General features: G+C 42.4%; 1 protein-coding gene across 10 annotated transcripts in view; it reads right to left on the bottom strand.

Annotated features, from left to right (window-relative positions):
• Window positions 1-710: 710 nt before the first annotated feature.
• Window positions 711-14970, bottom strand: part of SNRK (SNF related kinase) — a 58183-nt gene continuing 43923 nt past the window's right edge. For all 10 annotated transcript variants that reach the window (XM_046002655.1, XM_046002659.1, XM_046002654.1 and 7 more), the window contains 3 exons: window positions 10965-11177; window positions 8323-8457; window positions 711-4597 (listed from right to left, as the gene is read on the bottom strand). In XM_046002655.1, coding sequence (XP_045858611.1) covers window positions 3406-4597; window positions 8323-8457; window positions 10965-11177 — 1540 coding nt within the window. In that variant the 3' untranslated portion in view covers window positions 711-3405. The remainder of the gene's footprint in view (window positions 4598-8322; window positions 8458-10964; window positions 11178-14970) is intronic.

Raw genomic sequence — 14970 nt, 5'->3', positions numbered from 1 at the left:
TGAAAAGCATCGAATTGTACAACTGGTGAATTGTGTGCTATGTGGATTACATCTCAAAGCTGGTTTTAAAAACTGACCACTGGTTTTTAGCACATGGAGGTCACTGCTGACCTTGAGCAAAGCAGTTATAGTGGGGTGACAGCAGCAAGAGCCTGACTGGAAGGGTTCAAAGAGCGAAGATGAGCGAGAACAATAAAGACATCTCTTTTTAAGGTAGGGGAATAAAGTCACGTTTGTTTTACTTGCTGTTAGGAATGACCTAGCAGTGAAGTGAAGATTGATGGTGCAAGAAAGAAGAGAACAAGTAGTCCTCGTGACGGCCTCACTCATCCCCATAAAGCCTCAAGATGTGAGTAAGGAAACTGACCTTGGGATCACAAGAGGAGCAAGGGCAGGGCACAAGGACTCAGATGAAGGTGGGAGGGTGAAGAGGGAGACTGTGGCAGTTCTGATGGCTTCGGTTTATTCCATTATCTGCGAGCATGGTGACAAGCCAAGTGAGGGAAGCAATGAGTTGGGGAAATAAAGTACGATTAATGGGGCCTGGGGCCATCTGATACTTGTGGTCGAGTTCAAGGCAGGGACAGTCACAATAATATCTTTCCAGTCACACCTGGAAGCGCAGGTGCATGGCACATGCAAAGTTGCGTGTCACCCAGGCTGGGTCTGTACAAGGCTACGTTCAGAAGAAACAGAAACATGGGACGCAGTTTATATTGCTGAACACCAATATGCCACTTTATTATTTGGATTTTTTTCCCATTTGTCACATACCTGTCAATGTTTACACAATGAGGAAAATCAACCAGCAGTGGAAGCGACTGACCAAATCAGCTGATAATTCTGTACCCTCTTAACACACATCAATTCTTACTTGGTAGGGATATCTTTACTTTGATTCGGTCTCACAGCTATTCTTAAAATCGGTGTCAAGATTGTCACATCTTTAAATACAGATAGAATTGCCAGAAGTAAATTTATATATATATGTATATATATATATGTGTATATATATATATAATATATGTACACACACATACAGAAAAATACAAGACTAATTATTTTTCCACAATATTTAATTTACACACTACTATAACTCTATGCAACTTCTGAAGACAGGTTAAGGGGTACAAGAAACTGTTTAGAGCTAGTAAATAGTTTGGTCCAATATTATCTTAATGTAATGGTTATTTGCTCCCTCCCTTTTATGTGACGACATACTATGACATACAACACATGCACAATCATTCACTTATGAACAAATGAGTAAGACGCCACTCAGACTAACATCTGTACACCCAGAGGGTCAACCAACCACACACAACTAATAAGGCTATAATACAGCTATGCAGCATAAACGGTCAACACTGCTGATCCTAAAGTGAGCACCATATATACATCTGAATATAAAAAACCATTGGAAACCAAACACATATGGGTTAGTTAAAAGGTGCCATTCCAAGGCTATACATAATCACAGGAAGAAGTATTTACATTACTTGGAAAACAGCTGCAACAAAGAGTTTATTGCCAATGCCCTTTATAAACTTCTCTCCTACGTTTAATACAGATGTTACGCTCACTATCTATGTGAACCACACATCTTATTTCTGGCCCTTTATAAGATCCCTGCTCAAGAATTTCAAGCAAATATGTTCTATGGCTTCACCCACACATCTTTTCTGGTAGCTTTCAATTATAAATATCACAATGAACTAGAGCTGTAGCTTAAAACATATCTAGCCTAGATCTAGAAAGTAAAATAAGTATTTTAGGTATCATCTTAGTTGAGTAAGTATATTGTGAAATTCAGAGTTCGGAGTAAAATCTATGAATCCTAAGTAGCAGAGTCAGCGTGTACTTGGAGAAACCGTGAGTGACCAATGGAATGCAGTCCTTTGGTGCTCTGCCCAATCTACAAAGTGACTGTCACTTCAGAGCCATGAAGGAAAGCTGCTGAGGTGGGAAGGTCCCCCGCCCCCAACTCGGCCCAGCCACATCCTATCACCAATGTGGATAAGGGTTGCTTTGAAGACCCCCAGGGCACAGCCTGAAAAAGCAGCATCTGGCCCCTTCCAAAATTAGCAATCTGCAGTATACTGCGTCTTACAAGATAAAATGCCATGAAAGATGATTATCTGGTCAAAGTAGTCTTTGTACAGGAACAGTTTAAAGCAAGAGTTCGCTGATTATTGTTTTGGCAGGAAGGCAAAGTGAAAAACACTCCCAGAAGAAAAAAAAAAAAAAAAAAGCAAAAACCAAAACAACAAAAAAAAAACCAAAGCAGGCTTTGTGCATTTTTGTTTGCTGTATGTGTGAATTTTGGTCTTTTATATGTGTTTTTGACCAGCCAGTTTTCATAGCTTACTAAGCTAAAGGACATAGTAGAATGGAAAAAAACAAGAGAGACAGCCTAATTACCAAACTCCTAAAAATCAAATCCCAGTAGTTGTTTTTTTTTTTAAATTTATAGGGTTTTGACTTTGCCAACCTCTGTGTGCACCTTTGCTCCCGTATTAGGCCCTACAGTTTCTTCTATCTACATGGTTTTATAGAAAAGCCTAGGGTGTGCCCTCTAGGAAGGAATTTACACCGAGCATCTTTTTGTTCTGTTAGACAGACTATACACTCTATAAGTAGAGTTAAGACACCATCAGTTCACTTCATCACAATACAAAATAGGATTGTCTGCTTGTAATTTATCACTACAGGGGAAGCTGCCTTATAAATCTAAGTACTTTATATCACCTAGTACAAAACAAGAAAATCTTTTTCAGTTAAATTTTAAGAGCCCAAACTTGTTTTCGCACTATAGCTTAAGACAAACAGGTGTGGGTGTGTTGAAATCATGGTTTTAAGGTTCTTAGTGCAGACCCCCACTGTACTCTGCTCTGCACAGGCCTCGGAAGGTGGGGCGCGCATGCGCTCACAGGCTCCAGGCCTGTCGGCATCACAACCTTATTGCTTTGGTTCTGTCTCAGACACCCCAGAGTGTGCCTCCGAGCACGGAGTCCCCGTTAGCACAGAAGGTCAGGACAGCAATTTAGATTTTTCACAAGGAAACAAAAGCATTTTTCTTCTCTCTAGATTAAGTGCAGAACATCAAATTTCTAAGTGCTCCATTTATATTAGGTTCCAAATATACATTTTAATTTAATCCTGATCATCCACGTTAAAATTATAAATGTAAAAATTACACAAGAGACTTCTCAGCTGGAAAAGAAGTGTCTAGCAGCATGCACAAAGACCATGCATTGTCACATCGTCAGGCGAACAAATGAAAAGGTAATAAATAACTGCTCCTAACGCCCACTTTAAAGAGTAAAACCAAAAAGAGAAGAGTGAAGCGAGCCAGTCTTCGCTGCTCCGAGCAGGAAGAGTGCCAGTGGCCAGAGCGGGCTGCAGTCAGATGACATGGCAGCAGCTGGCCTGGCTGGAGGCGCACAGCAGCCCGTCCTTAGGGTTCCGCTGGATGTTCACAGAGATGGTCTTTTCACACAGAGGTAGCTGTAGCACGTTATTTTTCAGGTTCTTGCTCTTTATCCGCTCTAACTCAGTGCTGCTGTCTGCCACGTGGTCAGAGAAGAACTTTATGCTGCCCACGCCCGGGGCCTGGCCCGCGTTCCCCGTGGAGCTGATGCACATCTTCCACGTGGACTTCTCCTGGACCTTGACGCTGGAGAAGGACAAGCCGCCCTGCGGGTCGAGAATGTACTTGGCGCCGCCGTGCAGCTGGGAGCCGAGGCAGAGGCTCATGAGTTTGAGGCTCTGTACCAGCTCGCCGGGCCCAGGGCCGGCACAGCGGCGCGTGCTGCCCGACGTGCCGGTGGGCTTGCCACCCGAGCCGCCCGCAGGGCTGCCTCCGCCCGCGTTGTTCTCGCTCGGGCTGGCCTTGTCCGCACCGCTGCTGCCGGCGCTCGGCTTGCCCTGGCCACCACCGTCGCCCTCGCTGCCAGGGGGCCCCTCGCTGCTATCCCGCCGGTGCCAGGAGTAGGTGAAGCCGCTGTCTTTGTCCAGCCGCCGCCGGCTCTCGGAGTCGTCGTCGCTGGTCTCTGAGCTGCTGCAGCTGGAGCCACGGCCCTGGCTTTTCCTGCGGTGGTAGCGCTTGTGCACCGTGCCCGGGGAGGCAATGTTCATCTTGAGTCGGCTCAGCTTGGGGGGCAGGTTCTCATCCATGTCGAACTCGTCATCTGACTCCCCTTCCTCAAAGATCTGGTTGAGGACGGGAGCGCTCTTCCTTGACGTCAACCGGTTGGTCACCGAGGGCTTCCGGCGCAGAACCACTTGTGTCGAGAGGGACATAGGCTTCTTGTCCTCCTCATCTTCTTCTTCGTCCTCCTCCACGCGGAACAGGCACTTGCGCCCGCTGGCCGTGGGTTTCAAGCTCGCCGAGGACACCGTGGAGAGCGCCGGTCCGGCCAACTCGGGGAGGTCGTCCTTCTTAGATGAGTCACACAGGCCTTTGCTCCTGTGGCCATTGAGGACATTGTCGGCGGCCCGAGCAGGAGACTGAGGGACAGTCGCATGGGACAGAGGAGTGGCCGTGAGATCATCCTCAAGGTCCTGGGGTACATCAATTTTGGTGGGCCATGACTGTCTGTGTAAACAGATTGGAAGAAGAAAGCCATGTAATAATATGCAGACTTTACTCAAACTACATCCCATAACACTGACTGGGGCAAAATCCACAGACTAAGAAAAGAAATACATAAAAGAGAAAAGAAAAAAAGAAAAGAAATAGCAGCTTTGCAAACTCATTCCACATCCTATAAAGATCAGTAAGGACATGAGCAAGGACACCAGCAGGACACATGTGCTTCTGAAACATGGCTCAGTCTGTGGCTGACCAGCCAGATAAGAACTTCATCAGAGCTGTCAGGACAAGAGGGCCGAGAGCCATACTCCATCTTCCCTATATGAGTCTTACACCACAAGAAAAACAATTTTAAAAAGCACAAGGGAGATCACCAAAGCAAAACCAAAACACCACACATTTTGTTCCTCAGGTCTTAGGTCACAACCTTTGAAGGCATATGGTTTGCTAATAAAATTCACCTAAAATAAATATATATATATAATTCACCTGAAATTCCCAGTCTTCCAGATACAATAGGATGGTGTAAAAGTTTTGTTTATAAAAATAAATGGAAATAGTTCAGTGGATTAAACATAGGACTACGGCAAAGAAAAGTCAATGTGCATGGGCATACATACAACTCTTCCTCACCAATTAAAAAACACATGACGCTAAATATGAATCCATGTATTTTTAAATGTCCGTCTGAGTGTAGTAAGTAACAAATCCACAATTATTTAAACTTTGATTTTACTCCCCAGTCTAGTGTCACCCAAGTAACAAGAACATTGCTTGGCAGCCAAAGAAAAATATTTTTGAAAAGGAGGTCTCTAGCCTGTTTTGGAATTTTTCACTGTCCTCTCTGTCCAGGAGAATAGTAGATGCCCGAGATCTTTAAAACAGCCACTTCCACACTACAACACTTTCGTTTCATACCAATTATGTTACCCTACAAGTAAAACTCAATTAAATCTATAGCTCTGAAAAACTCAAGGAATTTACAACAGACATCTTTTCCCCAACACAGAGCCTCCTCTTTGTCCATGCAGTGGACAAAGTTCTTAAAAGCTGAGTGTTGGATAATGTCTCTGAGGTCACTGAGTGTCTCTAGACAAGTCATCTGCCCCCATCATCACAAATGCACGAAGCCCTGGTGATGCCTGTGGCTCTGGAGAATGGCACTCCCAGTTCCTGGAAAAGCAGCCCTGCCCCTCACGCCTGTAAACAATCTGGGGGCCCTGCGCTGGTGGGGGCCCAGGTGCCAACCGTGTCCGACCCGCCAGAGTACAGCCAGCATCATCCAGGCTGGGGGGGGGCCCACACATGGTGGAGGCTCTTCTCTCCCCACCTCCTACCCCACCTGAAAAGAAAGCCAAAACCGTTCTCAGAGCCCACCCCCCCAAAACAGGATGGGTGGGTACGGCCACTGGGCTAGCTCCTCCACAGGCCACTTCTAAACCAACGGCTCTAATTTACAGGAGTAAGTCGAGCCATTCAACTGCTCACACTAACCGAGCACACATCTGAGCTCCATGTTGTGCCAAATGAATTATGTGATCTTCATTGCCACAACATTGGGAGCAAATTATGGCTTAGCTTGACAAAAGAGAGGAGAGATGGCTAAACAAGAATTACAGATGAGTCACGGGGACAGAACAATTCACAGGGCCTGAGCACTTCTCCGAGCCAGCACTGCGGGGAGAGCCAGCCAGGGGTGAATGCACTTTACCACTTCATCCCCTCAGCTCTCCACTAGTTGGCACCATGATCCTCCCCCAAGGTCATGTAGGCTGGGTCCCAAGCTACCACCCTGCCCCCTACCCTGTCCCCGGAGGCAACCTTGGAAGCTTCTGAATGGCCGCTGCCCAGCCTGGCCTCTGGTCTAGCCTCAGGGATTCTCCTCACTTCCTGGGGCCAGAGAGGATGCTGGCACCAAGCCCTCCGGTGCTGGGGTCCTCTGCTAACACGCAGGCCATGCCATGCTTCGGGTCCACCCTGGCAGGACCCAAAGGAGGCGCTCTCTCTGCAGCTGTGGCTCCCTGGCTCACCCTGCCTACCCCACCCCGCAGAGCTGCACTTGCTTCCACACCTGTCTCCTGATTCAGTCCAGGGTCCTGAGCCCCAGGTCACTCTGACCTAAAGGCATGTCCACTGACAGAACTAATTCAGGTCCAGGGTTTTGACAATAAAGTCACAGTGAAAGTCACAGCAAAAAGAAGACAAAGAAGCAGATGCGCCACCTGCCCCGGTCTGGGGAGGAGGCGAGGCCCACTCCACGCTGGTGTATCCCCAGGAGGGTAAAAGGAAAACTTGAGGGAAAGCTCTGATATTTCTTTATAACCTCCGTGGACTTTGTAGCTTTTATAATAAGGACAACCAATTTAAATCATTTACATATGTGATCAACTTTAGATTGAGTTCTGATCTGTTCCACCATAAATGGCTCAAATCCAAATATTTTGTTCTCTAAGGCTGGACTGACTCCAGACTTAGTGGCCCATCGGGGGGCTCAGGTCAGGACCAGGATGACCTCACCACTTGAAGTCACCATCCTGCTTGGTCTCAAGCCCAAGTCCCTGGCTCCTTGGGATATAGTCCTCTTCTACACAGATAGCAGACAGCCTGCCTAGGTTTCATTACAGAAGCCTCCATCTAGGATCTAAATGAAGTTACTAAGTCAACTTTCCCATTCCAGACTTCTAAATCTTTATTCTTTGGCCACCCAGCAATGTTTTTTTTCTCTTCTCTGCTCCTGCATCCCAAGTAACAACCTATACATGGTAAGCTGACGGCAAGTAATTTAAATCCAATGGCTTTCTGCCTATTTTAAATAATTATTATTACATATTCGCACACAGATATTTGTATATGGATGTACATATAGAGAATACTCAGAATTGGGAACATCCTTTTGTTTTTGAATCACTACACTTCCATGGATTACTTTGTCTGAAGAAGGAAAGATAAATTCTACAGAACTTTCATAGTGGTGATGTAAAAATGTAATCCTTCCATCCTTTGATTTTAAATGGAAAGCTAATAGGGCAGAAGAAAAAGCAAGGTGGGAAAGAGGGAGTGGGAGAAAGGGAGGAAGAGGAAAAAATGGGGTAGAGCATATTTATGACTTGGCCGAAGACACCAGTGGTGGTGAAATAGTCATAACAGTGACAGCGAACACCTACAGTCCAGCTCAGGAGGTAGATATATTATACTCCCATTTCACAGACCAGGAAGCTGAGTCAAAAAGAGGTGAAGTGATCTCTCAAGGTCAAGCAGCCAATAAATCAACTAGCTGATCTAGTCAATGAATCTAGTCAATGAAATCCTGAGATAACATCAGAAATGCCCTAAGTGTTCTTAAAAATTATTTCAAATAACAGAGGGAAAATTTGGTCCTGTTTCTGGAATGAAAACTTGAAGAAAATAACACATTAATACATATAAGATCTGGAAGAGTTTAATGAAAATAGTTGACACTCTGCTTGAGGCTGCTTCTCCAAACATGTTTTCCTGGCTAGGCCAGCAGCCACAGCCCCACTCCCCTGAGCCCAGGAAGGAAGGTGTCCTTGGTGACAAAGGAACAAGACTCCCCACACAGGAAGAGCCCATGCGTGGCCTCTCTAATGAGGCCGTCACCACTGTTTATACTCTCAGGCCCCAAAGAGTTATTAGGAAGCATATTTTTTAAAGGGGTTCTCTATTTCAAAACGTTAACTTACTAAAATCAGTGAAGATTTTTTTCTCACCTAAACTGGGCCTTGATATTGCTAGGACTTGCAGATCTGGTTTGTATTTCTTTCTCTTGCTTCTCCCTCAGGATCCTTTCAGCAAGCAAGAAGTAAGTGGCTGTAATATGATTATACCTGTTGGTTTCCAGGGCCCTGAGGAAAATAAGGGAGAATAAATGTAAGCCACATCAGCAGGTTTGCTTTTTTGTAAGTAGAACTCATTTCCCCCTCTAAAGTACAAGCAAATGAAATCCAATGATCTGGAATCTTTAAAATTATATATTTAAAAAAAAAAAAACCACAAACAAGAAGAAAAACCTAGTAGTTATTTAGATCACTCATGAAATTCTAAAAAACAACTACATAAAAACGTTCAGTAAGAAAAATCCAAAATGCGAGAGCAGCTGAGCTGGATGTCAGTTTTTGATGCATAAAAAAGGTGATGAAGCTTTCCAAGAATGTATGCATTATACAAAACTTTAATCTGTGTCAAAGTGTTTATTTTCATTAAGTTGGCTTACTTGATTCCATCAGAAGTGCAAAATGAGCTGTATAAATGTGCACTGAAATACTAGCATCAATCAGAAAAATAAGGGTAAGTTTTTATTTTTAAACCCTTTGCATTAATGAATTACTAATGTAACTGAGACCATATCATTAGCCTCTTCTTTGAATAAAATCAGCGTATTTGTTCATCCACTTCAAAAGAGTGCTCCAAGTCCCTAGTCTGAACAGGCACCCTGCAGGCCAGCTCAGGACATTCCGCCCATGGGGCACATGGCCACCTATCCTCCCATGGCTGGTCTGGCCTGAGGACTGCATAAGATCGCTACAAAGGGTCTATAATGGCCCAGAAACCGCCATGATGAGTGAAAATACACAATGAACACTTAGGAAAGAAGCAATACAAGGATCCCTTTCCACAAAATTAACGGCGGGGGGGGGGGGGGTCACAGCTAATGAGGCTGGGCAGACTGAGGTGCAAGGCTCTAAAAGTTAAGAGCCCTGATGAAACTCAGGGCTCAGAATGAATTCGAGTGGTTTCCTAAGCTGAGTACCAGCTAAGGTCACTGGCTTCTTCTGACGGGACCAAAAAACACGTGGCTTTGAGTTGAGGCATCATGCTAAGGAGGAGGAGCTGGTCACAGATGCAAGCCACGAACAAGAGCTGAGACCAGCTGGGGGCTGGGGGCCGTGAGCTCGGGCCTCCCAGCCAGCTTCACCGTGCACCTGCCCACTAGAGCACATGCAAATGGAGTCACCTGAACCAATGAGACTGACCCTCCCTGCGGATCTATCATTGAACTGACATGAATCAAATAGTTCTAAATGACACCGCAGCACGTATTCATTTAAGCTAAGAACATTGAGCCAATTCAGGGAGATACAGATAAGCCTTCTATGCACTGAAAATGAAAAACCACTTTCTACACATTCCTAAAACAAGTATCCTTCGCAGGCACAGCCAAGTGCCCTGCTCTATCTGTTCATTTAGGTCATTAAGTATGACAACTCATATGCAGCTGGAAATCTGCAGAAATTTGTACTTAAACCAAAATTTTGAATCTGAGATTTTTTGGGTTTTTTTTTGCCTCCCCGCCCCTCCGCCCTGAGTATCTCTTCTTTTCATCACACTTGATGGTTTCATTCAACAGGTTAAAGAACACTTTGACTTTTCATTTGTGGAAATACTTCATGATTTTCTAGACAGGACCTCTTATAGAAATAAATCATTACTAAAACAAAGCAACTGCATCTTTATATTATCCTTGATCCCAAACTACTCAGATTATTAAAAACTGGCTTTGGTTTTGAGGCGCCTGGGTGGCTCAGTGGGTTAAAGCCTCTGCCTTCAGCTCGGGTCATGATCCCAGGGTCCTGGGATTGAGCCCCGCATCAGGTTCTCTGCTCAGCAGGGAGCCTGCTTCCTCTTCTCTCCCTCTCTGCCTGCCTCTCTGCCTACTTGAAATCTCTGTCTGTCAAATAAATAAATAAAATCTTTATAAAAAAAAAAAAAACTGGCTTTGGTTTTAAATGAGTTAATTAACAATTTTGTATCTTGTGGGTTGCAGGTTGCTCCAGCAAGGGCTCTGAAGGGCCAGAAAGTAAACATTTTATAGGCTTTGTGGGTCTGTGGTCTCTCTCACAACTACTCTGTCTGATACTGTAGCACAATGTGGCCAACGACAATACCCACAGCATCTGGCATGACTGTAGTCCACTAAAACTTCCCTTACAACAATGTGTGACCAGTCCCATGTGTCAACCCCTGAATTAGAGGACTGTGGTATGCCCCATTGTCCCCACTCACTATGGGGAGCAGAGGGAGACACAACAATGAAGATGCTGCTATGGAAAAGACATATACTAGGATACAAAAGAAGTTATTCCAACCCACCCCAACAGGAAGGGAGAGAGGCTACAGAATTTGATGACACCACCCAGCAATGGTATACTTATTCACAAGCATGAAAATAAAAACAACACAACAATAAAACCCATGAGACAGGCACTGGGCCAGGAACTCTAGAAATGAATGACATGACTTCTGCCAATTGGGAACTCTACTCATTAGTGTCTGGAGGCCCTGACAAGCTAAGAGGAGAGACCATTCCAAGAATCCTAAACCCATGGCCCCGTGCTGGTGAATGCTGACATACTCCACAATGGCATCGCGGTCTGCTATGTCCCCGAGCACCATGCGCTGAATGATGCTGTTGTGTTCCTCCTCTGAGAGGTTTTTGTACGACACGAGGGGGATGTTATACTTTGTGGCTGGTGAAGGGTCCACTCCCTGAAGCCAAGGATGATTTTCAATCTCTTCTAAGGAGGCCCTTCTCTTGGGATCTCTCTGTAGCATCCGTGTGATCAGGCTGGAAAGGAAGGTAAGTCCACTGTTAGAGCAAACTATTGGCAGGGCTTAGTAATGATGGATTATTTTATTAATCAGAATTCTTTCCTACACTTATACCATCAAACTTCATTAGGCTCACTGTGGTGGTGGTAGTGTGGCAGATGGTAATAAAGAAAATTTAGTGCCATCAGATTCATGAATAGAAAATCACAACTGCCAGATATATACTGGTAAGCCAAACAGCTTCCTACCATCTGGAATTAGCTCTAGATATCAACATCTGTTGCTGAATTAACTGTGGCTCAGTGGCATGCCAGAACCAGATATAATGATCAACGATGACATACAAAATACAGTGCATGAGCCAACTTCTGCTTCAGAAAGAATAAATGATCCTGATGAAAACAATCAAAATGCCACAGGCTTTTAAACATAGATTTTGTTTAAATGCATTGTGTGGGCAAAAAAAATAAATATATATATAAAGATGGAAGGAAGCAGACTCAACAGGAAAAAACAGAATAAAAGCAGGAATTTTAGGAGGTGAATGACAAAGCCAACCTTTGACCCGAAGGCTTCTGCTTTGGTTTTGAAAGCTATACTGAGTGCAAAAAATAGAATATAATGTGTAGGCAGGGAGTACAACTAGAGCCCTCATAAAGAACTGGGGTGCCAGCTTCAGTGGCGAGGGAAATGAAAAATGAGAAACCAATCTGTTAAGATATCAAGAAGGAAAACTGCCTGCCTCAAACAGTGGCTGTGCAGGTGGGCCAGGGAAATCTCTTCTAAGAATTTCTAGCCACATGCTGGTCCTCACACATATTTGTGGTCCAAATTAATGATATGTGTGTGGTACATGTCAGGAAGAAGTTAATTTCAGGTGGTTTTAAAGCTGGAGTGCTCCTAAGTAACCAGAGTCGAGAAGGAAATGTAAAAACCTTTCCCTAGGAACATAACTTAAATTAACTCCCCACACAATATTATAAGGAATATGACCTCATAGTCAAAAAATACAAAGGAATAAGTACTAACAAAAACCAGTAATACATGATGGCAAAATCAGAATGCAAAGTCTTCAAATACTGAAATTTTCAGGCACAGAAGATAACTGTGTTGAATATGTTTAAGACATGGAGAAGCATGAAATACAAAAGACTGAAAAAAAAAGTGATAGACAAACTTTTTAAATTAGATATAAAGAGAATTAATGAATTGGAAGACAGAGCCAAGGAAATAACCCTACACCAGTGGACTAAGAGAAAATATGAAGAGATGAAAAGACAAGGAGGAGAAAGTGAAAATACCTAACATATATCTAACCAGAGTTCCAGAAGGGAATAAAGGAATGGGCAAGAAACTATATTTGAAATTATCATAGCTAAAAGATTTTCCAAATTCATGGACGAACACAAATCCTGACCCAGGAAGCCTAACACATCCTAAGCAGAATGAATAGAAGCTCTTAGAGCAGTCTGAGAAGAGACAATCACCTGAGCAAGAACAATAAGAACATGAATAGATGATATCCCCAAAACAATAAGACATATCAGAAGATGTGGTAACATCTTCAATAACCTGAGAGAAAACTGTTCACACCTAGAATTCTACACTCAATGAAACTTTCAAGGGCATATGTAACATAAAAAGATTTTCAATGAAAAACTGAGGAAGTCAATCACCAATAAATGTTCCTCAAAGAAATTCTAAAGGGTATATTAGCAGAAGAATGTGATTCCAAGTGGAAGGATAGACAAAGTTTTTAATCAATATTAAATTAATTGATAATCAATCAATTATCTGGGTAATTCTAAACAATATTTTTACTATACAGAATAATAATAATAACTGTTTAATTTGTGGAGTTAGAAAATATTGAATGGTTAAGTGTCCTAAGGATTTTGTGTTGTTCAGGAAGACATAAAGATAAGGATTAACTATTGATTTTCTTAAATTAAGCATATAGGGGACACCTGGTGGCTCAGTCAGTTAAGCATCTGCCATCAGTTAAGCATCTGCCTTCAGCTCAGGTCATGAACCCAGAGTCCTAAGATTGAGCCTGGGCTCCCTGCTCAGCAGAAACTCTGCTCTTCCCCCTGCCCCTCCCTCTCCCATGCACTTTCATCCCCCCTCAGATAAATAAATGAAATTGTAAAAAAATTATAATTAATTAAGCATATAAATATTTATTTGTGTGTTAAAACAGGAGACTCACTAAAAACAACGGACTATAACTTCTAAGCTAGTTGAGGGAGAAAGCCAAGTAAGGGGAAAAAGAAAAATCTCTTTATCAATCCCAATAAAAAAGGGGGGGGGGGGATATAGGACAAATATGAAGCATATAAAAAGAGCATAAAAATATCTACATCTTTCAGTGAAGACAATATGAATGAGATAAACTCTGATGAAAAGACACAAATTCTTAGAAGGGATTAAACCCCAGCTCCCAGCTATTAAAAAAGACTTACTTTAAACCAAGACAATGAAAGGTTTAAAGTAAATGAATGGAAAACTCGATAGCACATAAATGCTAACCAAAGGAAGACTGGTGTGGCTAGCTAAAACTAGGTAACACAGATGGACTTTAAGGCAAAGGGCATTATTAGAGATAAACAAGTGAATTACAAGTTCAATTCACCAGTAAGATACAATTTGTACCTAATACCATTGCCTCAAAACACTTAAAGTTAAAACTGACTTTCCTCCAAGGAAAAAAACAATAAATCTATCATCATAGTGAAAGAATATCTTAGTAAGTGATAAATCAAATAATCAAAAAACTCAGAAAAGATGTAAGTAATTCAGAACAGATTAACAAACTTGATCTTAAGGATTTATATGTCTCTGACCCCAAAAATGAGAAAATACACATTCTTTTCCAGAACAAAAGGATCAGGTACAAAAACTGACTCCATGGTAGGTGTTAAGCAAGCCTCAACAATGTGAAAAACAGCAACAAAAAACTAGTACTATATAGACTATATTCTTGGACCACAATGGAATTAAGTTAGAAATGAACAACAAAAAAGTAATTAGAAAAATGTTATATATTTGGAAATTGTAAAACACCCTTCTAAAAATCTTAGCGGTCAAATACAGCATGTGAAGCTAGAAAATACTCGGAACTGAATAATTACAGGGCTATAAATCAGAACTAGTTAAGGTACTGCAGAAATGGTACAAGAAGGCAAATCTGATAGCCTTAACTATGACATCAGAAAAGGAAAGTTTGTCAGCCAAGTCTCCAACATAAGAAAAAAAGAAAAAAGAAGAGACTCAGCCCATGAAGTAGGTAGAAGGAAATAATACAGGTAAGAGAAAATTTACAATGTAAAACAAAAAAACACAAGGAAATGAATAAAGATAAAAGGCAGTTCCTTGAGAAAGACTAATAAAATTAACAAATCTCAGGCAAGACTAGTCAAGACAAAAACAAGAGAAGGCAGAAATTCAATACTGGAATGATAAAGGGTAACAACCCACTGATCTATATACTTTACAAATATACCAGAGAATATAAATACTTCACGCCAATAAATTTGAAAATTTAGGTAAAATGGGCAAGCTCCTTAAAAAACAGAAGTCAGGGTTGAGGAACCAGGTGGTGGGTAATAGGGAGGGCACGTACTGCATGGAGCACTGGGTGTGATGCCAAAACAATGAACATTGTTATGCTGTAAATAAACAAATTAAAAAAAAATTAAATTAAAAAAAAACAGAAGTCAGCAAAACTGACACAGGAAAAGTAGAAAACTGAATGGTTCTACAAGTACTAAGAATAATCCCTCTACAAGGGAGAAATAGAGATATTACAA

Source organism: Meles meles, chromosome 4 (genome assembly GCF_922984935.1).
Source record: "Meles meles chromosome 4, mMelMel3.1 paternal haplotype, whole genome shotgun sequence".
Classification (NCBI taxonomy): domain Eukaryota; kingdom Metazoa; phylum Chordata; class Mammalia; order Carnivora; family Mustelidae; genus Meles; species Meles meles.
This window is presented reverse-complemented; position numbering and strand designations above follow the sequence as displayed.